The sequence below is a fragment of the Paroedura picta genome, chromosome 4, assembly GCF_049243985.1.
Source record: "Paroedura picta isolate Pp20150507F chromosome 4, Ppicta_v3.0, whole genome shotgun sequence".
In the NCBI taxonomy this organism is placed as follows: domain Eukaryota; kingdom Metazoa; phylum Chordata; class Lepidosauria; order Squamata; family Gekkonidae; genus Paroedura; species Paroedura picta.
The window spans coordinates 144468514-144496509 of NC_135372.1; the positions used below are offsets into that span (position 1 = coordinate 144468514).

The 27996-nt window shown below is 50.2% G+C and overlaps 1 protein-coding gene across 5 annotated transcripts; it reads left to right on the top strand.

The window, feature by feature from the left end:
- MAPRE1 (microtubule associated protein RP/EB family member 1) lies at nucleotides 1–27994 on the top strand. 5 transcript variants are annotated; one of them, XM_077336081.1, is made up of 8 exons: nucleotides 1–146; nucleotides 3727–3850; nucleotides 17177–17322; nucleotides 19861–20068; nucleotides 21112–21192; nucleotides 21373–21491; nucleotides 24467–24619; nucleotides 26355–27994. In XM_077336081.1, the coding sequence occupies exons 2-8, from the start codon at nucleotides 3730–3732 to the stop codon at nucleotides 26409–26411; spliced, it is 885 nt and encodes a 294-aa protein (XP_077192196.1). In that variant the 5' UTR covers nucleotides 1–146; nucleotides 3727–3729; the 3' UTR covers nucleotides 26412–27994. The 5 variants fall into 5 exon arrangements, with proteins under 5 accessions (XP_077192196.1, XP_077192199.1, XP_077192197.1 ...); XM_077336082.1 differs by having other exon boundaries at nucleotides 8–146; nucleotides 3730–3850; XM_077336083.1 differs by lacking the exon at nucleotides 1–146 and adding an exon at nucleotides 173–356 and having other exon boundaries at nucleotides 3730–3850.
- Nucleotides 27995–27996: the final 2 nt, after the last annotated feature.

Genomic DNA, 27996 nt, shown 5'->3' on the forward strand with positions numbered 1-27996 from the left:
CCCGCGAGGGGCCCCGCCCCTTCCCCGTTGCGCCCGGGAGGCGCGTGCTCTGCGCGTCTCTCGCCCCGCCCCTCGCGGTGACACTGGCGCGCCGGCGTGCGCGTGACGTCAGATCCCGGGCGAGGCGGGCGGGGCCGGTTTGAACGGTGAGCGACTGAGGGGCCGGGACGGGGCGCGGCCGGGGGGGGCTCCTGCGGGGGGGGCGGCGGAGCTCCGGGGGGGCCGGGCCCCACACCCCTCCCCCCTCGGCCCGGGCCCTCCTCCCCCTCCCCCTCCCCCCGGGGGCCCTGCCCATTCCGGGCCTCGCGTGCCAAGGAGGGGGCGGGGCCGGGCGCGCCTCACGACGGCCCCGCGAGGTAGGCCGCCTGTCCGCCTCGGGCGCTGAGGAGGGAGGGAGGGAGTGCGGGGCGGCTCGGCCCAGGCAGGCGGACAAGCAGGCCTGGGCGGGGAAGGGGCGCCTGCCCCCGACGCCCCCCCTCCCCGCCGTGTCTGCCTGGGGCCGCAGCGCCCGGGGGGCCGGGCCTCTGATCCAGGGCTGTGGGCAGGGGGGGTCCGACTGCGGCCCTGCAGAGGCCCACGGACCCCCCTGGCCCTGCGCCTCAGGGTCCTCGAAAGCCCCCCCCCCTCGGGCCCGGCCTCCTCGGCCTTAGAAGGGCCCCTGGGCTGAGCCTGGGCCTTCCTCTGGGGCCACCAGGTCGGGCCGGCAGCCGCCCCCCAGGCCCTGGGCTGGCATAAGCTCTTCCCCATCGCCCCCTGCCTGCGCCTTGCAGCTGGACCTGAGGCCTGCGAGCACAGGAAGCGGCCCTCTGGGGTGCTTGGCCGTCACAGCCAGCATGGTCTACTCAGGCAGCCAGCAGCTCTCCAGGCGCTCAGGCCGGGAAGGGATTGATTCTGGGAAGGCTCAAGGGGCTGGCAGGTGACGGTGGAGGAGCGAGAGGGTGGTGAGTGTCCTGCACAGTGCAGGGGGGTGGACTAGATGGCCCAGGAGGTCCCTTCCAACTCTAGGATTCTAGGATTCAGTGGAACAGGCTTCCTCGGGAGGTGGTGGGTTCTCCATCTTTGGAGATTTCTAAACAGAGGCTGGAGAGCCATCTGATGGAGAGGCTGATTCTGGGAAGGCTCAAGGGGGTGGCAGGTTACAGTGGAGGAGCGAGAGGGTGGTGAGTGTCCTGCATAGTGCAGGGGGCTGGACTAGATGGCCCAAGAGGTCCCTTCCAACTCTCCTATTCTATGATTCTGTGAAGGCTCAAGGGGGTGGCAGGTGACGGTGGAGGAGAGAGAGGGTTGTGAGTGTCCTGCATAGTGCAGGGGGCTGGACTAGATGGCCCAGGAGGTCTCTTCTAACTCTGTCATTCTATGAAAAGATCTTTTATGGAACCCGCTGCCAGGGTCCTTTAACTGGTGAGCAACTGAGATCTTGGGGCCTTGTGCAGGTTAAGCAGATGCTCAGTCCTGCTGAGCCATGGCCCCTCCTCACGAAGCTGCGGGATCTCAGGCCAAGAAAAGGTCTTTTGCAGCACCACTGCCAGATCTTTTCAACTGGAGATGGCAGGGATTGAACCTGTGGCCTTCTGCACACCAGGCAGGTGCTCTGCCACTGAACCACAGCCCCTCCAGTGCTCCCCAGTGTTGCCATAATAAAGGGCTAGGCAGTGGGTGGTGTAAAATGAGCTTTCTCCGCCTGAGACCCTGGAGAGCAGCTGCCAGTCTGAACAAACAATACTGACTTCAGTGTGCCAAAGGTCTGATTCAGTCTAAGGCACTTTCATGTGCAGCCTGCCAGAGCTTTCTAACGCTGGTGCTGTATTGACTCTGTGGCCAAATGTGCAAGGATGTGTGTGTTTGTGGGGGGGGGGGGGCGGTTCCTGCCCTGGTACCCGAAGGGTGAAGCACAGACTTGCACATCTGCATCGCAACTACTGACTAGCATTTGCGTGACTTCTTCCTAGGAGATCTCAGTGGTAACCCCACATGGCCTTTCTTGTGCACATGCACATATGAGCGTGCCTTGTACCAAATTGGGCCATTGTCCCATCAAGGTCAGCATTTTCTCCTCAGTCTGGCCGCAGCTTTCCCAGGCCTCGGGCATAGATACCGCACATCACCTCCTACCTGGGCTTTTCAACTAGAGATGCTGGGGATTGAACCTGTGACCTTCTGCCTGCCAAGCAGGGTCTCAGGTTAAGGCCAGGGTCTCAGGTTAAGGTCTTTCCCAACCCCTCCTGCCTGGTCCTTCTAGCTGGAGGTGTCGGGGATTGAACCTGTGACCTTCTGCAGGCCAAGCAAAGGCTCTGCCACTGAGTCAGGGACTCAATTCAAGGTCTTTCCCATCCCCTCCTGCCCAGTCCTTTTCACTGGAGATGCTGCCGGGGATTGAACCTGTGACCTTCTGCAGGCCCTGAGCCACAGCCCTTTCCCTACTGCTCACTGTAGAGTGTGTTTTTTCAGATAAAGAACTCTCCTGAAATGTGGTAGTGGTGTGGGGAGCTTTGCAGGTATGACTTGCAGGGCAGGCGAAGTCTGTCTCATCCTGGACTGCTTTGTTTCTTGCATAGTGAGACTTGCCTTATTAGGGGGGGGGGGGGGTGTCACAGTGCCTACATTCAAACAGCAGATGCATGTGACCTTCCTGCTGTGTCCGAGCCCTCTCATGCTGATCAGGGTGGAAGTGTCCCAGGGGGGCAGGAAGGGCTGCATTCTCTCATCAACTCTTTCCTTTGTTTCCCAAGCTTTTTCCTTCTGATCACGTCACACAGTTTTAAATTTCTGCATCATCCAAAGTCCTTGTTGGCCTTCTGTTCTTCCTTGCCATGTTTCCACGCCTCGTTTTCAGAAAGCTTGTTAGTAGTCGGTGCTCTTCTTGCCCCTGTGCCTAAGGCCCTTTCCCTGTCTCAGCTCTCCAGGCCTCCCCCTTGGTCTCCTCTGAGCAGCCATTGCTTTCTCTGTCAGCCTTTCTCAAATTGTTTACCCGTGAGAGACCCCTGAAACTTTCTTCCAGCTTCGAGCCACCCCAGAAGTGCCATGATCGTGCAGAATATGGTTAGCCATTTGGAGGGGGGGGATTAAAAAAACATTTATCATAGCACCTGATAAATGTTTTAATAAGTAACACATGTTTAACAAATAATAAAAATTAACTCCCACCCATTCAAGAAACCCTTCCAGAGCTGCCAAGAAACCCCAGGATTTCACAACCCCCCGAGAAAGACTGTTCTAAGCTTTCCCTCCGTTCCAAGCCTCACTAACCTTGCCTGCTTCTATCCACTCACTCTCCCCCCCCACCTTCTTCATTCGATACCTTCTAGAATCTCCTTTCTCCGCTCTTGTCCCTGCAGTGCAGGCTATTTTAAAAACGAGCAGAGCCGGCTGGCTGTTGTCCTTCAGGATGGAGAGCTTCTTTGGGCCAGCTGTTGAATGAGACAGGCTGTGTCACTCCCGTGAAGAGGCTAGCCATATTCACTGGCATAATCGGATAGGTCTCTTTCCTGTGTCCGTGGGAATGAGCACAGCGTCTGTGCATGTATGGGCTCCTCACATTGCCGGGGCACTTGGACGCCTGATAAATGGCTAGACTCCGAGTGGTTCCCGTGAGCCGGCTCTCCTGAAAAGGTGGCCGGCATCCAACCCTTGGCAGTGGAGAGAGTCGCCCTGTGAAAAGGGGAGGGGAGGTTTTCATTTCATTTGCCGCTGGATAAACCAAAACTCTTCTCCTTGAATCTTGCCCAGAAGATGGCAGTCAACGTGTATTCCACCTCGGTGACAAGCGATAACTTGAGCCGACATGACATGCTTGCCTGGATCAACGAGTCCCTCCAACTGAATCTGACAAAGATAGAACAGCTGTGTTCAGGTGAGTGGCGGCCCGAGCGTCTGCTTCTGATTTAAATGCATTTCCTTTTCCATCGGAAGGATCGTCTGTCGACGGAGTGTCAGACCGCTGCTGCTGAATTCTCCGGAGGGCTGGGGTTTGGCTGCCTGCCTCCCTGTCTTTTATCTCCCGTTTTTGAGGCTGGGCAGAAATAAGGAGCGTAGAATGTAGTGCGACTTGCTTTTATGTGCCCCAGGCTTGTATTTCAGACTGCTTCCCATCTGTACCTTGCTTGAAGGACAGGGTGGCAGAAGCTGGCTGGAGGCGGAAGATTCCAAGCCCTGGGCAAAACCTTCTTTCCCATTCTGCGTTTCTTGACAGGCAGCAAGTTGGGCAAGTGTTGTGGGGCCAAATGCGACGCGAGCTGCGATGTGCGCGGCTTGGATGACTTTTCAAAGTAGGCTTTCTGCACGTTGCAGAGTGTAAGACTTGGGGCTGCTCCTTTGCCGCTTGGCTCAGTCTCTTAGGGCTGCCTGCTCAAGGGAGGCCTCTGCAGTGAAGCTGCAAGCACAGAGGAGGTGCATCCATAGTGACGGTGACTGAACTTGCGGCTTGCCAAGCTGTGATGCAGGATTTATGCTAAACATTCAGGCGTGTGGACTAGGTTTAATATTATTGAACAAATCAGAAAAACAACTGGAGGGTAAAGCGAACCTGGCCGTGCCCTGGAGGACTGCATTGTGTTAAGAAATGGCTTTTAAGTGAGATTTGGGCTAGGAAGAAAATGTTGCTTCCTGGGGGCTGGTGCTCTGTATCCACAGCTGGGAAGGAGAAGTATAAAGCCTTGCAAAAATGAACCGAAAGCAACAAAATTTGTTATGGCCCTAAATAGCGCAACTACTCACTTAATGTGGGTGAACAAGTGTGGTCCTTTTTCCGTAATTCCAGAAGGTACCTATTTAGGCTTGCTGAAGAACAGCTGTTGTTGTTGTTGTTGTTTTTATTGTTATTACAAACATCCAGTAACCCCCCCCCCTGATAAAACCCCATTAAAACAGATAACAAAATCACAGTAAAACAACAACATGGCAGTAATACCTCCAAACTCCCCAACCCCCCATCCCAACCTCTGGAGGTTTGGAAAGGGGGTCAAGATGCCAGGAACTGACTGCTGCCTAACACTGAGGGGGGGTGGGGGGGCTGCTGATCTTCCTCGCTACCCCGGCCTCTACCATAGACCGGGTGGAAGAGCTCCGTTTTACTGGCGCTGCGGAATGCCCAAGGTTCCCGCAGCTCACCCGGGAGCTCATTCCACCAGGTTGGGGCCAGGACCAAGAAGACCCTAGCCCTGGTCAAGGCCAGATGTGCTTCCCTGGGTCCGGGAATGACCAGCTAGATATAGGCTAGATATCAGGGGGAAAAGTTTCACAGTCAGAGTAGTTCAGCAGTGGAATAGGCTGCCTAAGGAGGTGGTGAGCTCCCCCTCACTGGCCGTCTTCAAGCAAAGGCTGGATGCACACTTTTCTTGGATGCTTTAGGGTGCTTTGGGCTGATCCTGCATTGAGCAGGGGGTTGGACTAGATGGCCTGTGTGGCCCCTTCCAGCTCTATGGTTCTATGAGTCCAGTAGCACCTTAGAGACCAGCAAGAAATCCAGGGTGTAAGCTTTTGAGGGGCAAAGCGCTATGGTGAAGGTATCTGAGCAGCCTTTCTCAACATTTTTACCATTGAGAAACCTCTGAAACATCCTTCAGGCTTTGAGAAACCTAGAAGTGGCAGGTCATGCAGAATATGGTGGGGAAGCAGAGCTGTGTCTACACCCACCTGGGACCTCTCCCCTTCCCACCCCCTCCAGGTCCATCCTTGGCCATTGGGGCTGGGTTTGTAGGTCAACATGACCCTATATGGTTATATGTTTAACATTTTAAATAATATTAAAAATTAATTCACTCCCACCAATTTGGGAAACCCTTCCAGGGCCATCAAGAAACCCCGGCTGACAAATGGGGCTTTGACTCTGGAAAGTGTAGGCCTTGAATCTGGTTCCTAGGCTTGAATCTAGCCTTATCTAGCATTCGCTGGCAAGGGCTCATGGGAATTGTAGTCCATGGACATCTGGAGGGCTGCAATTTGACTACCCCTGGGCTAGTGATTTAATAGTTGGTTGTTGGTTGATAGTGAACTAAGCAAATCAACAAAGAACTTGACAACTAGAGGAGCAAAAAGAGTCCTGTTAACTTTGTGAAGAGAGCCCTTAGCAAGCACTGAAAGCAAAGGAAACTGGGAGCTGCTTACTCTCAAAGCTGAATGGTGTAGAAACAGCCATACAGAGTGTTCAATTGGCCCATTAGAAAGGCCAGAGTCTTTCCTGGGTAATTCCTGAGGACAGGTGGCTGTGTGTTTTGAGTGGCGATGGGCCCTGGTGATGGTAAGTAAGCTGGCCCCTTCTCCGGCGTCCTCCTCTCCTGTCTTAAGCATCCCGTTTGGTCATAGCAAGTAAGTTCCTCTTTCTGCTGTTCAGGGAGCTTTGAGCAACGTGATTTCCTCAAATCTTTTATGGTGTGCCTGTGTATCTGGGGAGGGGGGGGGTTGTTATGAGCAGGCTGATATTTCAGAGTCATGCCTTGCCATAAGAATGTGCACAAGCAGGATTCTAGAGCGCACAGGTCTTCATCCCAAATTTTCAACCCATACCTCGAAGCCCCCTTGCACATTGTTCTCCTTTGATCTTTATGGGGCTTGCACATAAAATGTGGGTCATGCTCATTGTGCAGGAGAGAATCATAGAGTTGGAAAGGAGGTCCTCTAGTCCAACCCCCTGCATAATGCAGGAACTCACAACTACCTGCCCACCCACAGTGACTCCCAATTTCCTGCTCAAGCGATCCCCCCTCCTCCCAAAAAAAATCTCCATAATATTCAGCCTGGCCAGGAGGGATTTCACCTACTATCCCACAGTGGTGATCAGCAATTCCCTGAATATATATGCTTTTATTTATTTTTTAAAGTTGCTGTTCCACCCAATTTAGGGCTCCCAGTGTGCCGAACAACAAAAATACTAAAGCAAGCTTCAGAACACCCCTCCCCCTTCTCAAATACATGCACATGTAAACCAGATTGAGAGTCCGTGAGGGAACATTAGACAAAGGTCTTTATCTGCTGGTGGAAGACAATGCTTTGTTGTTGTTGTTATGTGCGAAGTCGTGTCCGACCCATCGCGACCCCATGGACAATGATCCTCCAGGCCTTCCTGTCCTCTACCATTCCCCGGAGTCCATTTAAGTTTGCACCTACTGCTTCAGTGACTCCATCCATCCACCTCATTCTCTGTCGTCCCCTTCTTCTTTTGCCCTCGATCTCTCCCAGCATTAGGCTCTTCTCCAGGGAGTCCTTCCTTCTCATGAGGTGGCCAAAATATTTGAGTTTCATCTTCAGGATCTGGCCTTCTAAAGAGCAGTCAGGGCTGATCTCCTCTAGGACTGACCGGTTTGTTCGCCTTGCAGTCCAAGGGACTCGCAAGAGTCTTCTCCAGCACCAGAGTTCAAAAGCCTCAATTCTTTGACGCTCGGCCTTCCTTATGGTCCAACTTTCGCAGCCATACATTGCAACTGGGAATACCATAGCCTTGACTAAACGCACTTTTGTTGGCAGGGTGATGTCTCTGCTTTTTAGGATGCTGTCTAGATTTGCCATAGCTTTCCTCCCCAGGAGCAAGCGTCTTTTAATTTCTTTGCTGCAGTCCCCATCTGCAGTGATCTTGGAGCCCAGGAAAATAAAATCTGTCACTATCTCCATTTCTTCCCCTTCTATTTGCCAGGAATTGAGAGGGCCGGATGCCATGATCTTTGTTTTCTTGATGTTGAGTTTCAAGCCAACTTTGGCACTCTCCTCCTTCACCCGCATCAACAGGCTCTTTAGTTCCTCTTCACTTTCTGCCATTAGAGTGGTATCATCTGCATATCTGAGGTTGTTGATATTTCTCCCTGCAATCTTGATCCCAATTTGTGACTCCTCTAATCCCGCATTTCTCATGATGTGCTCTGCATACAAGTTAAATAGGCAAGGTGACAGTATACAGCCTTGCCGAACTCCTTTCTCAATTTTGAACCAGTCAGTGATTCCATGTTCAGTTCTCACTGTTGCTTCTTGACCTGCATATAAATTTCTCAAGAGACAAATAAGATGCTCTGGTATTCCCATCTCTTTAAGAACTTGCCACAATTTGTTGTGCTCCACACAATCAAAGGCTTTAGCATAGTCAATGAAGCAGAAGTAGACGTTCTTCTGGTACTCCCTAGCTTTCTCCATGATCCAGCGTATGTTGGCAATTTGATCTCTAGTTCCTCTGCCTCTTCGAAATCCTGCCTGTACTTCTGGAAGTTCTCGGTCCACATATTGCTGGAGCCTAGCTTGTAGGATTTTGAGCATAACTTTGCTAGCATGAGAAATTAGTGCGATGGTGCGGTAGTTTGAACATTCTTTGGCATTGCCCTTCTTTGGGATTGGAATGTAAACTGACCTTTTCCAATCCTGTGGCCATTGTTGAGTTTTCCAAATTTGCTGGCATATTGAGTGTAGCACTTTTACTGCATCGTCCTTTAAGATTTTGAATAGTTCAACTGGAATGCTGTCACTACCACTAGCTTTATTGTTGCTCAGACTTCCTAAGGCCCATTTGACTTCACATTCCAGGATGTCTGGCTCCAGGTCAGTAACTACCCCATTGTGGTCATCAGGGATGTTAAGCTCGCTCTTGTATAGTTCTTCTGTATAATTTTGCCACCTTTGTTTGATCTCTTCTGCTTCTGTGAGGTCCCTACCATTTTGGTCCCTTATCATACCCATCTTTGCATGAAACGTTCTCTTCATATCTCCAATTTTCTTGAAAAGATCTCTGGTCCTCCCCATTCTATTGTTTTCTTCTATTTGTTTGCACTGTTCATTTAAGAAGGCATTCTTATCTCTTCTAGCTTTTCTCTGGAATTCTGCATTCAATTGGGTGTATCTTTCTCTTTCTCCCTTGCCTTTCACTTCCCTTCTCTCCTTAGCTATTTGTAAAGCTTCCTCAGACAGCCATTTTGATTTCTTGCATTTCTTTTTCTTTGGGATGGTTTTAGTTGCTACCTCTTGTACAATGTTGCGAACCTCCGTCCATAATTCTTCAGGCACTCTGTCTATCAGATCTAATTCCTTAAATCTATTTGTCACCTCCACTGTGTATTCGTCAGGGATATGATTTAGTTCATACCTGAGTGGCCTAGTGCTTTTCCCTACTTTCTTCAATTTAAGCCTAAATTTTGCAACAAGAAGCTCATGATCTGAACCACAATCAGCTCCTGGTCTTGTTTTTATTGACTGGATAGAACTTTTCCATCTTTGGCTGCAGAGCACATAGTCAATCTGATTTCTGTGTTGACCGTCTGGTGATGTCCATGTGTAGAGTCGTCTCTTGGGTTGCTGGAAAAGAGTGTTTGCTATGACCATTGTATTCTCTTGACAAAATTCTACCAGCCTGTGCCCTGCTTCATTTTGTACTCCAAGGCCAAACTTGCCTGTTATCCCGGTTATCTTTTGGCTTCCTACTTTAGCATTCCAATCCCCCATGATGATAAGCACATCATTTTTGGGCGTTGCTTCTAGAAGGTGTTGTAGGGCTTCATAGAACTGATCAACTTCATCCTCTTCAGCAGCAGTGGTTGGGGCGTAGACCTGGATCACTGTGATGTTGAATGGTTTGCCTTGGATTCGAACTGAGATCATTCTGTCATTTTGGGGATTGTATCCCAAGACTGCTTTTCCTACTCTCTTATTGATTATGAATGCTACTCCATTTCTTCTGCGAGATTCTTGTCCACAGTAGTATACCTGATGGTCATCTGAATTAAATTCACCCATTCCTGTCCATTTTAGTTCACTGATTCCTAAAATGTCGATGTTCAGTCTTCTCATTTCTTGTTTAACCACGTCCAGCTTGCCTTGATTCATGGATCTGACGTTCCAGGTTCCTATGGAATAAAAATCTTTACAGCATCGGACTGTCTTTTCGCCACCAGTTACTTCCACAACTGAGCGTCCTTTCGGCTTTGGCCCAGCCGCTTCATTCATTCTGGCGCTACTCGTACTAGCCGTCTGCTCATCCCCAGTAGCATATTGGACACCTTCCGACCTGAGGGGCTCATCTTCCAGCGTCATATCGTTATGCCTATTGGAACTGTCCATAGAGTTTTCATGGCAAAGATACTGGAGTGGTTTGCCATTGCCTTCTCCAGTGGATCACCTTTTGTCAGAGCTCTCGGCTATGACCTGTCCGTCTTGGGTGGCCCTGCACGGCATAGCTCATAGCTTCACTGAACTACGCAAGCCCCCTTACCACAACAAGGCAGCGATCCTTGAAGGGGGAAGACAATGCTAGAAGGGGGCAGAAGGACCTCCCTGGGGGAGGGGGTTCCATAGGCTTTGTGTTGTGTTCAAGCAGTGCCTTTCAAATGGTGAGAACCTCCATATGTGGTCTGGTGGGTTGGAGTAGACAGTAGAATCATAGAATCATAGAGTTGGAAGGGGCCATACAGGCCATCTAGTCCAACCCCCTGCTCAACGCAGGATTAGCCCTAAGCATCCTAAAGCATCCAAGAAAAGTGTGTATCCAACCTTTGCTTGAAGACTTCCAGTGAGGGGGCGCTCACCACCTCCTTAGGCAGCCTATTCCACTGCTGAACGACTCTGACTGAGAAAAACTTTTTCCTGATATCTAGCCTATATCGTTGTACTTGAAGTTTAAACCCATTACTGCGTGTCCTTTCCTCTGCAGCCAGCAGAAACAGCATCCTGCCCTCCTCCAAGTGACAACCTTTCAAATACTTAAAGAGGGCTATCATGTCCCCTCTCAACCTCCTTTTCTCCAGGCTGAACATTCCCAAGTCCCTCAACCTATCTTCATAGGGCTTGGTCCCTTGGCCCCAGATCATCTTCGTTGCTCTCCTCTGTACCCTTTCAATTTTATCGATGTCCTTCTTGAAGTGAGGCCTCCAGAACTGCACACAGTACTCCAGGTGTGGTCTGACCAGTGCCGTATACAATGGGACTATGACATCTTGTGATTTTGATGTGATGCCTCTGTTGATACAGCCCAAAATGGCATTTGCCTTTTTTACCGCTGCATCACACTGCCTGCTCATGTTTAGTTTACAATCCACAAGTACCCCAAGGTCTCGTTCACACACAGTGCTACCTAGAAGCGTATCCCCCATCCAGTAGGCATGCTTTTCATTTTTCTGACCCAGATGCAGAACTTTACACTTATCTTTATTAAATTGCATCTTGTTCTCATTTGCCCATTTTTCCATTGTGTTCAGATCTCGTTGAACTCTGTCTCTATCTTCCGGAGTATTTGCCAGTCCTCCCAATTTGGTGTCATCTGCAAACTTGATGAGTAGTCCCTCCACCCCCTCATCTAGATCATTAATAAATATGTTAAAAAGTACCGGGCCGAGCACCGAGCCCTGAGGTACCCCGCTACTCACCTCTCTCCAGTCTGATGAAACACCATTGACAACAACTCTTTGAGTGCGGTTCTCTAACCAATTCCCTATCCACCTAACTATCTGAAAATCCAGATTGCAGTCCTTCAACTTATCCATAAGAACATCATGGGGAACCTTGTCAAAAGCTTTACTAAAATCCAAGTAAATGACATCAACCGAATTTCCTCGATCCAGCAAACCTGTTACTTGGTCAAAAAAGGAAACTAGGTTGGTCTGGCAGGACCTGTTGGAGACAAATCCATGCTGACTTCCTTGGATCACCAAATTATCCACCAGATGTTTGCAGATCACTCCCTTTAATATCTGTTCCATTATCTTCCCCACAACGGAGGTCAGACTCACTGGTCTGTAGTTTCCCGGGTCATCCTTCCTCCCTTTTTTGAAGATCGGAATAACGTTTGCTCTTTTCCAGTCCTCCGGGACATCTCCAGTCCTTAAAGAGGTTCCGAAGATGATGGACAAGGGCTGTGCAAGTTCTCTGGAAAGTTCTTTGAGTACTCTCGGGTGCATTTCATCTGGACCAGGGGATTTGAACTCATCCAGTGCAGCTAAATGCCTCTCGACAACCTCTCTATCCATGTTAACCTGCCACCCAGACACTATCCTTTGGCTACAGCCATCTCTAGATGTGCCTAAACACTTTGACCTGTGGGAAAAAACAGATGTAAAATAGGCACTAAGCCTTTCTGCTTTCTCTGCATCTTTCGTTAGAGTTTGTCCATCCGCACCCAACAGCGGGCCTATTGCCTCCTTTACTTTACGTTTGCTCCTCACGTAACTGAAAAATCTTTTCTTGTTACAGTGGGCTTCCCTGGCCAATCTTAGCTCACTCTCAGATTTGGCCTTTCTGATGATTGATCTACAGTGCCTAGTAACCTGTAGGTACTCTTCTTTAGAGCTCTGTCCTTCCCTCCATTTCCTGAACATTTTCCTTTTCTTTCTTAGTTCCTCTTGAAGTTCTCTGTTCATCCAAATAGGCTTCTTAGAGCTCCTGCAGTGTTTTCGTATTTCTGGAATAGTCATTGATTGAGCATGCAATAGCTCTTGTTTGAGTAGCACCCACCCTTCACATGCTCCCTTCCCTTCCAGCATTCTCGTCCATGGTATGACACTCATCATGTCTCTGAGTTTATTAAAGTTTGCCCTACAAAAATCCAACATCCGCGTCTGGCTACAAGCTTCCTTGGCTCCCCATCTCAAAAGGAATTCTATGAGGACATGGTCACTTCCCCCTAGGGTCCCCACCTCCTTCACCTCATCCACCAACTCTTGCCTGTTGGTCAGTATTAAGTCCAGTATGGCTGAACCTCTTGTGGGTTCATCTACCATTTGATAAATGAAATTGTCAGCCAGGCAGGTCAGAAACTTGCATGACTGAGGACGCTTCGCAGAGTTTGTTTCCCAGCACACATCTGGGAAATTGAAGTCACCCATGATGACAAGGTCCTGCCGTTTGGATATTTTCTCAAGCTGCTCACAAAGTGCAGCATCCACATCCTCTCGTTGGTCAGGCGGTCGGTAGCAGACACCAACCACCACACTGTTTGTTTTCCCCTTGCTTATTTTCACCCAGATGCTTTCCACTGTAGATATGCTCTCCTTCACTAGAATTTCCTGACAGTTAAGCCCTTTCTTCACATACAGTGCCACTCCTCCACCTCTTCGATCTATTCTGTTTTTTCTGAACAGTTCATATCCATCCACCATTACATTCCAGTCATGAGAATCATTCCACCAAGTTTCTGTGATGCCTACTAGATCATACCTTTCCATCAGCATGAGAAGTTCCAGCTCTTCCTTTTTATTGCCCATGCTTCGGGCGTTAGTATAAAGACATCTGAATCCTTTTACTTTTGGTTCCCTATGAGCTGGCCTTGCCGGTTGGGCTGCCTCTGATAGTTTTCCTTCCATACACTCCCTATGTTGATCGTCTCCTTCCCCTAGTGGCTTTAGTTTAAAGCTCTCCTGATGAATCTCCCCAGGTTCCTGCCAAACACATTCTTCCCCAGTTTCGATAAGTGCAGTCCATCAGGTGCTAGTAGGCCTTCCTCAAGAAAGCCTATCCCATGGTCCCAGAAACCAAATCTCTCCTGCCGGCACCAACTACGCAGCCAGTGATTCACTTCCATTATCTTCCTCTCCCGACGCATTCCTCTTCCCTTGACAGGCAAGATTGAAGAGAATACCACTTGTGCCCCCATTTGCTTGAGCTTCCTCCCCAGATCTTGATAGTCTTTTTTAATAGGAGCGATGGTATTCAGGGACATGTCATTCGTTCCCACATGGACCATCACAAATGGGTAGCGATCCGTAGATTTGAGGAGTTTGGGCAGCCTTTCTGAAACATCTTTAATTTTCGCCCCTGGCAAGCAACACACCTCTCGGGTTAGGGGGTCGGGCCCTTAAGGCCTGTACGCCCCAAGCTGCATAAAGCTTTAGAGGTCCATACCAGCACCTTGAGCCCGGAAACAGGGGCATGTCAGTGGGGCAAGGCCAGAGTGATAGGGGCCCCATGAGCCCCTCTAGTCAGAATTGTGGCCACAGCACTGCGTACCCGTTATAGCATCCGGACTCTCTTTCAAGGGCATCTCTTGAAATATGAAGCGCAGGACCAGCTTTCTGCAAAGAGCAATTGCTATTGTTTGTTTGTTTGTTTATTTATTTATTTATTTATTTATTATTTAGATTCATAAGCCGCCCCTCTTGAGCCTGTCATCTCCGAACAGTGTAAACATTATAAATCAGCCAGTAAAAACGCACGAATACATTTAAAATAGCTAAAAAGCTGGCATTAAGCAGAGCTTTAGCTTCTTGGATCCCCACAAGGGGAGATGTGGGAAGAGGTCCCAACCGGTCATAAGTCTTTTCTATGCGGCTTTCTCTTCATTCTGTACACCAGAACAGGGGTCTATTGTGGGAGTGAGTTATGACAAGTACCTTCTCCTCCCGGGGAATTCTGCCCAGGCCTGTTCTCATCTGGCTGCTGGGCTAATCCCCAGGCGAGGGGCTGTGGCCAGGGGATGCGTTCTCTTCCTTGCTGTGGGTGCCATGGGGGCCTACGTTGGGCCAGGCCCATCTGGCAGGGAAGAGTTGGGCCGTCCAGGTATGGCTCCTCCCTCAACCTACGGCATCCCCAAATGGATAAGAAATGCCCCAGTTAACTTAATGGCACTGAGCAGAGTTGCACAGCTAACTGGGGCATCATTTTTGTAACCCAGTCCCACCTTCTTGAACATAAAAGCTAATGCCCCGGGCTGCTACAAAGTGCAGTGGAACCTCTCCACCCCAGCTGCCTTGCCTGGGGGCACTAATCTGGAGCGGACCGGGTCCGGCAGGGAAAATGCCTCCTGCTCTGCACCCGGAAGAGGCGGGGCAAACTGCCCCTTTGCAAATGTATGGCAGCAGCGCAGTGCCATTAGTGCAGAAAGAGTCTGTTTTGGGCATGAGTGATAGCTTTCAGAGGGTTCTGCCATCCCTGGGGAGGTGAGGCAAGGTGGTTTGCTTGCTCTCCTTGTTTTCAATGTGTCTCTAAGTGACCTGATTTCGAGTTTTTGTTCTTCAGAGTTTCACACCCTCAGGTTAGCTTTGAAAGAAATGCCCTTGCTGCTGCATGCCAATGATTCAGGGCTTGTCTCCTGCACCAGAAGTGCCCGAAGAGGCTCATGAGGTGTTTCTCAGACTACTGCCTAAATGAGGAGTTGCAATTAAATGGTGGCAAATCTGAAATCTTGGCCCCCTGAGCCTTTCCAGACGGACTCTTGCAAACTCAGATGTTGGATAAGTCAGGAATTTCTGCTGCCTGGGGGACTGTCTTTTCTTCTGGCGTCTCCCGGTCACATCTGTGTAAGTTTGCTTTGAATACGATTCTCACGCAGCATCTCACTTTTCGTTGCGAGGGGAGGAAGACACGCAAGTACTGAAGGAAGATAAAACCCAGGGATGCTATCTCAGTTACTTGATAGTGTTGATAGCTGGATTTCGGTGATCTCGGATTCTTTTGCTCAGCCCCTAGGTCACTTTAGAGGTAGGCTAACGGGAGTCCTTCGCTGCATCTATGTAGCCCTCAGAGACGAAGTTGGTCATAAGCCGTTGGAAGCTAGAGCACGGATCAGTGCTTTCATGCTAAGGCTGCGGCATATTTTTGCTTTGGAAGCTGAAGGATTGCCGTTGCTTCTTAAAGCAAGATTCTCGATTGATGAGGAGGACAGTGGCTTTTGGTTGAGGCCGGCCTGAATATTGGGGTATAAGATCTGGTTCCCCCCTGCCCTTTTGACATCTGGATCCCCCTGGGGCCATCCACCACCCCAGTTTACATCTGGTTGACACTGCTGGGAATCAATGAGGAATATACATCTACTAGGAATTGTTATGCCTGCCATCTTTGTCTTTTTAAATGGTGTTTATTGTATTGTGAACCGACACAAGCCGGCCGGTTGGGGAGTTGGTGGCACAAAAATGTGATGGATGGACGGACGGACGGATGGATGATAGATTAAGGCAACTGGGGCTTATATTTTGTTTGTTTGTTTATTTATTATATTTATATACTGCCCTCCCCAGAGGCTCAGGGCGGTTATAACCGAAGGTCTGTTCTTGCTAGGTAAGACCCTTTCACTTGTCCAGCATTGGCTTACAAAGCTGGATTACAACACTATGGTGATTTGCTCAAGTCTGTTTTTGGATATTTTACTTCCTCTGCCAGGATACATGAGAAACCAAACGCTCCTCCCCCTCCGCCTCCTCCCACCCGGTTAGGGCCTTTGCTTTAGCCGACCTCAAATCGAATGTATTTGCGGCCGTAGACCAAAGATAGCTTTAGCTCACCTTGATGTCATTCCCTCCATAGTATTACAAGTCAGATTTCATTGTGTTCCATCTTCAGATCGTCTCTGCCCTTGCAGTCAGGGTAAAATTGACGTTCTAGCTCTCAAAATACTGGCGTGCTGGCTTTTGACTGCACAAACCCTTGGATCTCACTGCTTTTAACACGCTCTTCATGCAATAAATTTCTGGGGGATAATATTCCCTGTCTGTTGCTAGACCTGAACTCATCCAGCTTGGTCTCCTGATTTCTGTCTGGCATATTTTCCATTAGTCAATGACGTGTTGCTTTTTTAGTCACTGCTCAAGACCATCTGATTACAGGAGCTCTGAAAAAGCTAAATAAGCAAGCGGCTTCTCGGTTTGTGGATTCCATGTGAGCAGAGGTGGAAGCCTTGGTGTTAACTTCTTCAATAGTTATTGCCCCTTAGCACTGAACTAACTCCCCAGCCATCCACCCTGGACTGGCAGCCTCTGGCCTTGTGTCCTGAGGGCTGTGGATTCCTCTCCACAGAGCCCTTGAAGGCCTGCCTGTCAAAACGCACGGAGGGCAGCACCTAGTTTCAGGGAGCCCAAGGGGTTGCCTGCTGCTAAACAAAGATAGCTCTGCTGAGAGGGAACGCTGTGAGCGTGTGGGAGGCTTGGGCATGGGAGAGGCCGGATGTTCGCAGGGTGCTGGCACCAAGGCTATGAAAAAGCCTCTCCCTCAGCCAAGGTAGGTGAGAGAAGGCCTGGCAGTGCTTATCCCATGAAGCTCCAGCTGCCTGCCTGCCTGCCTGGCCCTGATTGACAGTGAGAATGCTGGCCATTTCAGGGGACTTCATGCGCCTTTGTAAGGGAAGGCCATCGATGAACAGGCAAGTGGTGGTGGCTGCATTTGCCTCATTGACATTTAGGTGCGGGGCCGGCTCTGTTCCAGAAAAGCTGGCCGTTCTCATTCGCCTTTCTTAGCTCTACGGTGTGCTGAGCTTCGGTTGTCACGTGGATGTCTCTTATTCCCTTGGCAGGTGCTGCTTATTGCCAGTTCATGGATATGCTCTTCCCTGGCTCCGTAGCACTGAAGAAAGTGAAATTTCAGGCAAAGTTGGAACATGAATATATTCAGAACTTCAAGATCCTACAAGCAGGTTTCAAGCGAATGGGTGTTGACAAGGTAAGCTCCTTGTGTGTGGCTTGATGCGTCCTTTGGAATGCCTGTCTCTTGGGGGAATCTGCCCGAGGGCCAGTCACACTCTCTGCCTAACCTACCTCACAGGGTTGTTGTGGGAGTAAAATGGAAGAGAGGAGTGTGATGTGAGCTGCTTTGGGTCCCCTGTGGGGAGAAAGGGAGGAGGGCTTGATTAAGAGAACAAACTAGAGTCCAGGGGCACCTTGAAGAGCAACCAAGTTTTATTCTGGGTGCCATGAGCTATACATAGAATCCTAGAGTTGGAAGGGACCTCTTGGGTCATCTAGTCCAACCCCCAGCACACTCACAACCCTAAATAAAGCAATTAAACAAATACATTTAAGACCAGGCAATGTTTAAGTGGTGTTAAACATTGAACATGTCAATAAAATATTAAAATATCTTGTATTTTCCAAACAATTTCAATCCTTCCACAATGAGAGGCTGTCAGCTCAAAGAAGGAGGTCCAAAGAGATTTGGTGGGAAAATAAAGTAACACAGTAGTACTGAGGGGTACAGGTGAGAGCGTGGACCTGCAGTGGTGCAGGAGAGAGAAGGAAATGTGCAGTGGAATGTGGCTGCTGCCTTAATGTTGACTCCTGTGAATGATTTTAAAAAATCTCGAAGTGGCCCTTCTTGATCTGTGGGCCTCTCTGTTATGAAGAGATGGGGCCGTGGTGGGGAAAAATGACAAAATGAAACTGCCTCAGTGCGTTTCCTAAGATTCCTTGGAAGGAACTGTCCTTGAGCCGGAGAAACTGTTTCACATTAGATGGGTAGCAAAAAGTTCCTGGCATGTGGGATGGAAGGAAGAGGCTAGATTGCACTGTCCAAAGGTTTGGTGGTTTTTAATGGTTTTGCTCTCAAATCACAGCTGACTTGCAGTGACCCTTCAGGGGGCTTTCAGCGCAAGAACCACTCAGGGGTGGCTGGCCATTGCCTGCCTCTGTGGATTAACCCTGGACTTCCTTGGTGACTCTCCCATCCGAATGCTACCCAGGACTGACTCTGCTTAGCCTCTGAGGCCTGACCGTATTGGGCTAGCCTGTACGACTGAGCTTGTAGAAGGGAAGACATGACAGAAATGTCGGTTGCTGTCATACTAGAAGTCAACCACGTATCTTTATTTTACTTAGAGAGTTCTTCCCTGCTTTTCTCTCTGAATAGTGACTCAAAGAAGCTCACAGCCTTGTTCTCCCAGCCTTCGTCCACCTCACAATGCTGTTAATGCAGGCTAGCCTGGGAGAGAGTGTGACTGGCCCCAGGTCACCCAGCGAGCTTCATGGCAGAGGAGGGATTAGAACCTGGATCTCCTTATTTGACTCTCTAACCACTACATCCTGCTGACTGTCCTGCTCTTAGTGTCCTCCTCCACTTCTGAATTAGGCTAAATGCTCATATGTGTGCCTCTGACTGTCGTATGGCAGACCCCTGCATCATCTCAACATGTGCGGTCCCAGTTGTTACTACTATTTATTTATTTATTTATTTATATACCACCCTCCTTTGTTGCTCAGGGCGGTTGCTGCTCCTAACCGTCTGGAGGAAAAATACGCTGCCCTTTCCCCAGAGGCTTGATTCTAACGTGTTACTTAGCAAGGGATGTTGTTTCTCTCCATGTCACGAAAAAGCTTCCACGGCCCATCTCCGTGTAGGGATCCTCTGCTAAAGGGGCAAGGCTTTTTTCTCCAGGCTGTTGGCAGCCCTGGCTCAAGTGGGTGGTTCTGTAAGGATGCAACTGCCGGGTCTGGCATAAAGCATCCTAAATTGCCTAAGCAATTTAGGATGCTGAGGGCTGATCCTGCGTAGAGCAGGGGGTTGGACTAGATGGCCTGTATGGCCCCTTCCCACTCTACGATTCTATGGTTCTATGATTCTATGATAAATGGACACATCTGTATTTGCTGAAGAGAGCAGACTCGGTTTTGTTCAGGCATATAATATAAGATATAATATAAGAGGCATATAATGGCCTCAGCATTGAAATGCACATTGTTTTGCCTGCCCTGCTTTGTTAAGGCTGGCAAAGTATTGCTTTCATAACAATATTGTTAAACAACAATGACAATATTGTTTTCTCCTGTAAGCTGTGAAACTTGTCGTTTCATACAGCAAAGGTGTATATGCCAATAAAGGTTTTCTGAGTCTTACAGCCAGGAAATCAGTTTCTGTTTTCTGTGTCCCAAAAGCTGGCTTGATTGAATAAAGCCTGAGAAATGGAATTTGTGGACCAGGAGTGTTTACTGTTTCCCTTGGTTGTAACATTAATTGCAATGTCCTTGTTGTTTGTATGCTGTCCAGAGCCTGTTGTAATACAATCTCGTCGCCTCTGCCTTTTCCTACCTGTTTTGGCTGGTGCCCCCAGCTCGGTCGTGGCTGGGGCTTCTGAAGGGCCCCGTTCTGCGGTTCGAGCAGAAGGATTCTGTGTAATCCTCTTAGAACCAACCGCTTTCGGCCTCTGATGCTTTTGAAGCGGCTTTCTCTGTTGCCTACACGGGCCCTTGCGTTTTTCTCTCCCCCTAGATCATCCCTGTGGACAAACTAGTAAAAGGAAAATTCCAGGATAATTTTGAATTCGTCCAGTGGTTCAAAAAGTTCTTCGATGCAAACTACGACGGGAAGGACTACGATCCTGTGGCGGCTCGTCAAGGCCAGGAAACCGCGGTGGCACCGGCCCTCGTGGCACCAGTGCTGAACAAGCCCAAGAAGAACCTGGGCCCTGGAGGCACAGGTATCACCCGCGCATGCCCTGTGTCCGGTTGTGCTCCAGCACCCTCGTTAGCCGCACATTTAGGGCCTTGCTGGCCTGATGCTTTAGTGACCCTCCGTGGGCAAAGGAGCCGCAGAGAGCCATGAGCTCAAGGGAGGCCACACTGTGGCTCTCCAGATGTCCATGGACTACAATTCCCATGAGCCCCTGCCAGCTGGGAATTGTAGTCCATGGACATCTGGAGAGCCACAGTGTGGCCACCCCTGCACTAGCTGCTTTGGCTGGAGGTCGGCCAGTATTAAGGACTCTCCGTGGTTGGGAGGGGAGGGGCTGTGGCCCAGTGGAAGAGCCATAGGTGTAGTCCCCAGGGTCTTCAGTCAAAAGGCTCACATAGGAAGTGAGATGAAAGACCTCTGCCTGGGACCCTGCCGGTTGGAGTCCACAGTGCTGACCTTGATGGATCAAGGGTCCGTCCCCAGAGAAGGCAGCTTCCCCGTACGGTCACGTCAGTGGCCACCCATAGTTGTCTTACGCCTTGCAGAAACTCACGTTGACCAAAGATGCCGAAGTCAGTGGTTTGCACAGGTAGTACTGTGTAATCTCTGCCCACCTCTAGAGCTGTTGGCATACCGATGTCGGCACCTGTGTGCTCACGCCGCTGCCGTTGCGCAGCCCTCTTGGTTTACTGACCTGCGGGAATCCAAGCTGCTGTTTCCTATATTTCACAAGGACTGTTATCTAGCAGGAAACACCACGCCACATGGTTAAGAGGGGGTTGGGTTGGGTTGTGGGGAGGAGTGCAGGGTATGTCGGGTGCAGCCTGAGGCGGCCATGGAGTGGAGGGGCAGTGCCGGCAGCGGTGTGCCAGCCGGTGTCCACATGCAAGCGCAGAGCTCTGTGCCTGTGTGCGGGCGCTGGCTGGCATGCTGCTGCCACCCCTCCCCTCTGTGTTGCTGGCCGGCTTGGGCTTCGGTGCTCGCTGAAGCACGCCACAGCGTGCAATCCTAGTGCAAGGTGTTTGTGGGGTGAGCCTATAACAGCCAGAACCGCTTTACCTTTTGTAGATAACAGTTTTGTGGGAACTTCGGAACTGAAGGCTGTAAGAGCAGATTCCGCCAGCTCTTTAAGAAGAACAGCTGCAGTCGGTACAGACACCTCCCAGGGAGAAGGCCTTTCCTGAACTGGGGCTCTGCTGGGGGCTTTCCTGCTGGATGCACAGAACTCCACACTTTGGGTGCAGCGTTCTCACGTTGGTTGGCGTCGCTCAAGAGCACGGGGGTCTGCAAGCCAGCCTTAGATGGCCACTGACGCGCTCTGTCTTTCAGCTCCGGCACGACCCATGGTGGCGCAGAGAACAACGGTGGCCAATAAAACCGCTCCAGGAATGGTTAAAAAGGCACCAGGAGGGATCGGGGAAGAGGAGTCTGCTGAGCTGATCCAACAGGTGCGTTTCTGGTTGTAGCGAACGGCAGGTTTGGAAGCGGGCAAGAGGGGGAACCCTTGTTGCTTAAGAGCAGGTGAAAGCAAGCTGCTTGCTGCTTTAACTGCTGGCTTCTCAGAGGGGCACACTTTTGCCAGTTGTCCTAGGGAGAGAACAGTGGAAAGCTTTTAGTGGCCGGATAAAGTGTTGCCGGCGACAGCCCCTTGATCCTGCGTGAAAGGGTGGGGTGGAGAAGGGACTGCCTCCCGTCAGAAGGGTGCATTTTATCCCCCCCTGGGCGAACGAAGAGGTGACTGCTGCCGTGTGTGGGGATCGCCTGGACTTGTGGGCAGGGGAATCAGCTGCTTGTCGTTCTGCTAGCAGAGCTTTCCACTGGCGCACAGAGCTGTGTCTGGCTCAAGCCAGGGGAGGTTTGGGGAAGGCCTCCTTGTGCCACAGGAAGGGATCTGGGTCTCTTTCCAGCACTGGCTGCTCATAGTGACTCAGTGGAGGGTTAGGGTCTAGAGCAGGGGTAGTCAAACTGCGGCCCTCCAGATGTCCACGGACTACAATTCCCAGGAGCCCCCTGCCAGCAAACGCTGGCAGGGGGCTCCTGAGAATTGTAGTCCATGGACATCTGGAGGGCCGCAGTTTGACTACCCCTGCTCTAGAAGGATGGAGGCAGGGGAACTTCTGGGAAGAACAACTCCCCCCCCCCCCCCCTTAAAAAGACTCCTTCAGTTTTTCAGTGGGAAAATCCAGATATTCAGGAGCGTGCTGGAAAAAAATTGTGAAAGCTGTATCGTTTGGAATGAGTGAAGTGTGCAAAGGGAGACCAGGGCACAGCATTTTGCAGCTCTCTCGATTTAGTGTGGGTTTCTTGGCAGCTTGAAGAAAATTTGAAAAATGTGCCAGCTAATACAAGCTAGCGTTCTAACCGGTTGCAAATGATGCACTCTTATGTTAGAGCTGCAAAATAGATTTAGGTTAGATAGGAAAGCAACTTTTGCATGTGTGAAAATTTTCCCTCCGAAGTCTGTGGTTTTCAGTGGGTCTCTTCCCCCTCCCCGAGGGGGGAGGGCTCAAAATGTTCAGGAACCGAGTCTCAGGGTCCTTTTGCTTCTTAATCCTGTTTTGTTTTTACTTTGACACCAGTTGCCTGTCTCACCTTTTGAAAGCAGAGCTGGTAGTCGACCCTTTATGGCTGCTCTGTCAGATACAGTTGAACTTTTATGTTGCCATATTGAAAAAAGTGTGAGGATCTCGTTTAATCAAGCACGTGGGTGAGAACATGAGCTCAGCCATCTGGCAAATGAGCTTCCGTGTAGTTAAATGTAAGGTGTGATGCAGGTTAGAACAAAAAATCCTACTTTATGTCTATGCCGATTGGGTCCGAACTAGGCAAGACCGAAAAGGAAAGGATCTTGGGGTCGTAGTGTGCAGCCCATGGAAAATGTCAACGAAAGAGATTGAAAGTGAAAGGGACAATATTGTTTTGCTCTTGTGTGCAGTTGTGACCTGGCATTTGGAATACTGTGGTCAGTTCTGACTGCTCTGTCTCAAAAGGCGTACTGCAGAGCTAAGAGGGCAGCCAAAGTGCTGAAAAGGTTGGATTACCCTTTCCGTGAGGAAAGGCTACCGAATCTGGGACTTCTGAGTCCAGAAAGAAACAACTGAGGCTGGACATGATGGAGGTTTGCAAAACCACGCCTGGGGTGTAAGGAATGTTGTTGAGGGACTTGGGAATGTTCAGCCTGGAGAAAAGGAGGCTGAGAGGGGACATGATAGCCCTCTTTAAGTATTTGAAAGGTTGTCACTTGGAGGAGGGCAGGATGCTGTTTCCGATGGCTGCAGAGGAGAGGACACGCAGTAATGGGTTTAAACTTCAAGTACAACGATATAGGCTAGATGTCAGGAAAAGTTTTTTCACAGTCAGAGTAGTTCAGCAGTGGAATAGGCTGCCTAAGGAGGTGGTGAGCTCCCCCTCACTGGCAGTCTTCAAGCAAAGGCTGGATACACACTTTTCTTGGATGCTTTAGGATGCTTAGGGCTGATCCTGCTGTTGAGCAGGGGGTTGGACTAGATGGCCTGTGTGGCCCCTTCCAACTCTAGGATTCTGTGATTCTATAAGTCTAGTTCAGCAAGGGAATAGGCTGCCTAAGGAGGTGGGGAGCTCCCCCTCACTGGCCGTCTTCAAGCAAAGGCTGGATACACACTTTTCTTGGATGCTTTAGGATGCTTAGGGCTGATCCTGCGTTGAGCAGGGGGTTGGACTAGATGGCCTGTATGGCCCCTTCCAACTCTATGATTGGTCAGAGAACTTTTCCTTCCTTTCCAATTATACTGACACTCAAGGGTATCTAACAAAGCTAATGGGCAGTAGATTCGAACCAGGCAAAGTATTTCTTTTCCTAATAAGTATTTAAATTATGGCATAGGAGGAGGAGGAGGAGGAGGAAGAAGAAGGTTGGTTTTGATATCCCACTTTTCACTGCTCCAAGGAGTCTCACAGTGGCACAGTTGGACCACTGTTCTTTTCTGTTCTCTACTCCAGTAACAAACCTGTGTAAAACACTCTCGAAATAAATGGATCTGTCCATAAAGCAAACAGGTAATCAACTAAAACATTGTTGCTTTTCAGTGGCAGGGTAAATTTTGCATGCATGATGTCTCAGCGCTCAGGACCGAAGTCTTCTCGACTTTGGAAAGGGCAGACTCTGGCTGTCTGCTTGCCGATTGGCCGCTAACAGTAAACAGCGGCCAAAGTCTGAGAGCAGGGTTGCGCTCTGGTGCGCTCCAGCTGCTTCGGCGAGCTCCGAAACCCGAGGTGGCTAGCGCTGGAGTGTGCCGGAGCGCGCAACCCTATCTGAGAACGAAGGGGGTCTTGATTAGTTGTGGCACGAGAGGTATTTGAGTACTGTCGTGTTTCTCTGTGCATGTGTGTGTGTGTTTCTTCTTTCTTTCTTTGATGAATACACTGGTTGGTTCCTCCTTGGCAGATCAACGTATTAAAAGTGACCGTTGAAGACTTGGAGAAGGAAAGGGACTTCTACTTTGGAAAACTGAGGAACATAGAGCTGATTTGCCAGGAGAACGAAGGGGAGAGCGACCCCGTCCTGCAGAGGATTGTGGAGATTCTTTATGCCACAGATGTAAGTCCGCCATTTCCTTAGGCGTTTGCCAACGCTTGTTTAGCTTTTGATCCAGACCCCAAAGTTGATGCGTGTTCCCAAGTCTGTGAAAGGAGGTGTGGCCGTGTAGCACAAGCCCCACTGAAAGGTGCAGGAAGTGGGGTAAGAGCATCGGGGGTGCTCTCGCAGGGTTCCCAGAGCCTGCTCAGTGGACTCCTAAACAGGGATCACCAAATTCCGGGGCAGGGCATATCAGGGTCACTACTGGAGACTAAGATCAACTCCTGCTTCTAAATCCCTGGCCACACATCCTCTGGGTAGACTTGTGCTGACTCATCATAGGTGAGGGGCCAGGAGAGAAGGAGGCTGACTCACTTAGCACCATAACAAAGGTGCGTTCCAGATTTCTTGGGAGGGGGGAGGCTCTTTTCTCGCCTTCCCTCCATTTTTGCTCCTTAGCAAGGTGATGGAGGAAGTCAGGAGAGAAAGGGTGAATACAATTTTGGTGGCTCCTTTTTGGTCATGTCAAATGCGGCTTCCAACATTGTTATATAAAAACATGTAAAAAATAATACATAAAACGTACAGTTAGGAATCACCTTTAACCACTCATGTCAACTGTGTGGGCTAATGCCTGGCAGAAGAGCTCTGTCTTACAGGCCCTGCTAAACTGGCTCAGTGATTAGGGCATGCTGTGGTTTCTTTGGTACCCTCCTTTGATGGAGTATCGTGGACAGAGATATTCTGAGTGGCTACTTCAGGGGTAGTCAAACTGCGGCCCTCCAGATGTCCATGGACTACAATTCCCAGGAGCCCCCTGCCAGCAAATGCTGGCAGGGGGCTCCTGGGAATTGTAGTCCATGGACATCTGGAGGGCCGCAGTTTGACTACCCCTGGGCTACTTGGTTGTTAGCAGACACAATTGTAGGCGACAACACTGGATCTGCAGATTGAGGCGAGAAGCTCAAGGGTGGGGGAGTATTTCCTTCACGGTTCAGGTGAGGAGAACACACCCCACTGCCTGGTGAGCAGCTTGCTAGAATCCCCATGTGTAACTGCAGAGGAGATTGAGGGTGAAAACAAAGTTGCACTTACCTGTAACCGTTCTTCATCAAGTATTTTCTGTGCAGGGACACATACCCTCCCTCCTACCTGCTTTCTACTCTGGTTTCAGTGGTGCTGGAGAGACTGAGGGCAGCAGGGGGCACTACTGCTTGGGAGCACATGGCCCCTGGGTGGGAACAGGTTTCTGGCTCTGGTGCACAGTGCCCTCTGGAGGCACCTAGCTGTAAAGATCTCTCCGATGGCATGTCTGTTCATGCACAGTCCCCCTGTGGGACCGCACAGAAGATACTCAATGAACAATAGAACAAAGTTTGAGTCCAAGTTTGAGCACCTTTTAAAACCAACACAGCCTGAAGAAGAGTGCCTGCACACGAAAGCTTATACCTTGAATAAAACTTTGTTGGTCTAAAAGGTGCCCCTGGACTCAGAAGCTTCCTTCTGCTGCTTCGGGTCAAGATGGCAACCCACCTGAACCAAGTGCAGTTTGGTTTTGTGTACAGTGAGCGCGGATCAGACGCAGCAGCAGCGCTAAGCCCTTCGTTGTGCGCCCTGTTCAGTGCAGGGTGGAGGTCCCACGTCCCATGGCTTAAGCACAACTTGAAACGGTGTGCGTGCCTCAGCCCCTAAGACGGGGAGGAGAACTTGGTGTCCCGCAGGGGTAATGTTTTGCCTGTTTCCCATTCCCTTTCAGGAAGGCTTTGTGATACCCGACGAAGGAGCCCCGCAAGAAGATCAAGAAGAGTATTAACAGACCCAACTACTGTACCGGCAGAGCAGCAGCAGAATTCTGAAATCAGATTTCTTTGCCCCAATCATGTGCTTTCTGTTAAAGTACTCCATTTTATTCTTAGGACTCACTGGTTTCTTTTCATAAGTAAAAAAAAAAAAAAGTACCTCTTTCAAGTGCACTTTGCCTAAGTTTTACTCCCCCCCCCTTCCATTGGGTTTTATTTGAGAGCTCTTTCCTCACTCCTGTAAGCAGAGCAGTATTAACATCGAGGGGGTGTCGTTTGGAAGTGAGAGGTTGAATATTTGGAGTTGGCAGAGTGGCTCGGAGGCCAGTGAGGGGCTCGGTTGTGGAGGGCATGCTGTACTGTGTTGTGCTTTGGGGGGGGGGGCGAGTTGCGTAGCAAAGTGGTTTCAGGACTGATTTTGGTGTTTGTGGGACGATGGAGCAAATACTAACTTGTTTTCTGCAAGGGAAAGAAAGATGCCTTAAGGGGGCTTAAAATGTGCTTCCAGATGCCAAATTCTACGACAGGAAGTTTGATGTGCTCAAAAGTGGGGTCAGCGAGCCCACGCGGGTTTCTTGTTTTGGGAGGAATTACTGAGTCTCTTGCCTGGGGGCCACAAGGGCCATTAAAGCGGGGGCCCAGCTGTGGCCACTGGCCTTCCCTGGGGGTGAAACTTTGCTGCCACCCCTCCAGGCTGCAGTGGGTGTGCCCAGGTGCATGCAGTTCTCTCTGTCTTGCGGTACTGGCCCTGCAGGGAGGGGAGTGAGCCTGTCCGGCAGGTCCACATTGTCTTCCAAAGCAACAAGGCCGAGCTTTTTGAAACTCTTACCTGCTGACATCTGTGCTGCCCCTTGTTCCCCTCCTGCTTTTGTGTCTCTGGTCCACTGCATTTGGTGGGTCCTTCTGTTCCCCTCTGCTCCCTCCCCTCCCCTCCCCTCCTGACCCGCTGCCTAAACCCGAATGGATCGAGTCCCTAGTTTGCAGTGTGGCCCCAAGAGCAGTTTTGATCCCGGCGCTGTGTCCCCGTTGCGTGCGTCCTTGTTGAGTTTAGCCGTCTGCATGTCGCTGTCTCCAGGACTCCGGATGGGTAGTGGGGGGGGGGGCAGGGGAGGAATTGGTGTGTATTGAATAGGAATGCCGATGTTCCATGGATGAATTTAACAGGCGCAGTATTTCAGAGTGGGCCCTATCTGCCCCTCTTGTTGTGTGTGAGCAGCAGCCTCCTTCCCCCTCCCCCCCCAATTGCTGCTCTTTGGGAGGGTCTCTGAGAGGTCTGCCTCTGGCCGCACCTGAGCCTCGGCCACGCAGCTTGGAGTAGCTCTTGTTCATTTCCTCCTGATGGTCGTGTTCTTAAATGTGTGTAGGAAGCAGAGCGTTTCCCCCTCGGTGGCTGTTGTGTAGTGCATGAACCCCACGGAAGAGAAAGAAGTTCAGAGGGAGACCGTAACAAATGCCAAAAAAACGCAAGCCATTAAATTTCAGACATCAGAGGTGCTATTTCTCTCGTGGCCTTCTTAGACCCTCTATTCCACTCACTCCTCTTGACAGGGTTTTTTCTACTTTTAAACAGTTTCTAAATAAAGTTCTGTTTCAAGAATG

What these genes read in the sequence shown, in the direction of transcription:
- MAPRE1 (XM_077336081.1), top strand. Translation starts at nt 3,730, where the DNA reads ATGGCAGTCAACGTGTATTCCACCTCGGTGACAAGCGATAACTTGAGC. An exon ending in AGCGAATGGGTGTTGACAAG is followed by an intron (nt 17,323 to 19,860) that starts GTAAGCTCCTTG and finishes CTCTCCCCCTAG; the next exon opens with ATCATCCCTGTGGACAAACT. An exon ending in CCTGGGCCCTGGAGGCACAG is followed by an intron (nt 20,069 to 21,111) that starts GTATCACCCGCG and finishes TACCTTTTGTAG; the next exon opens with ATAACAGTTTTGTGGGAACT.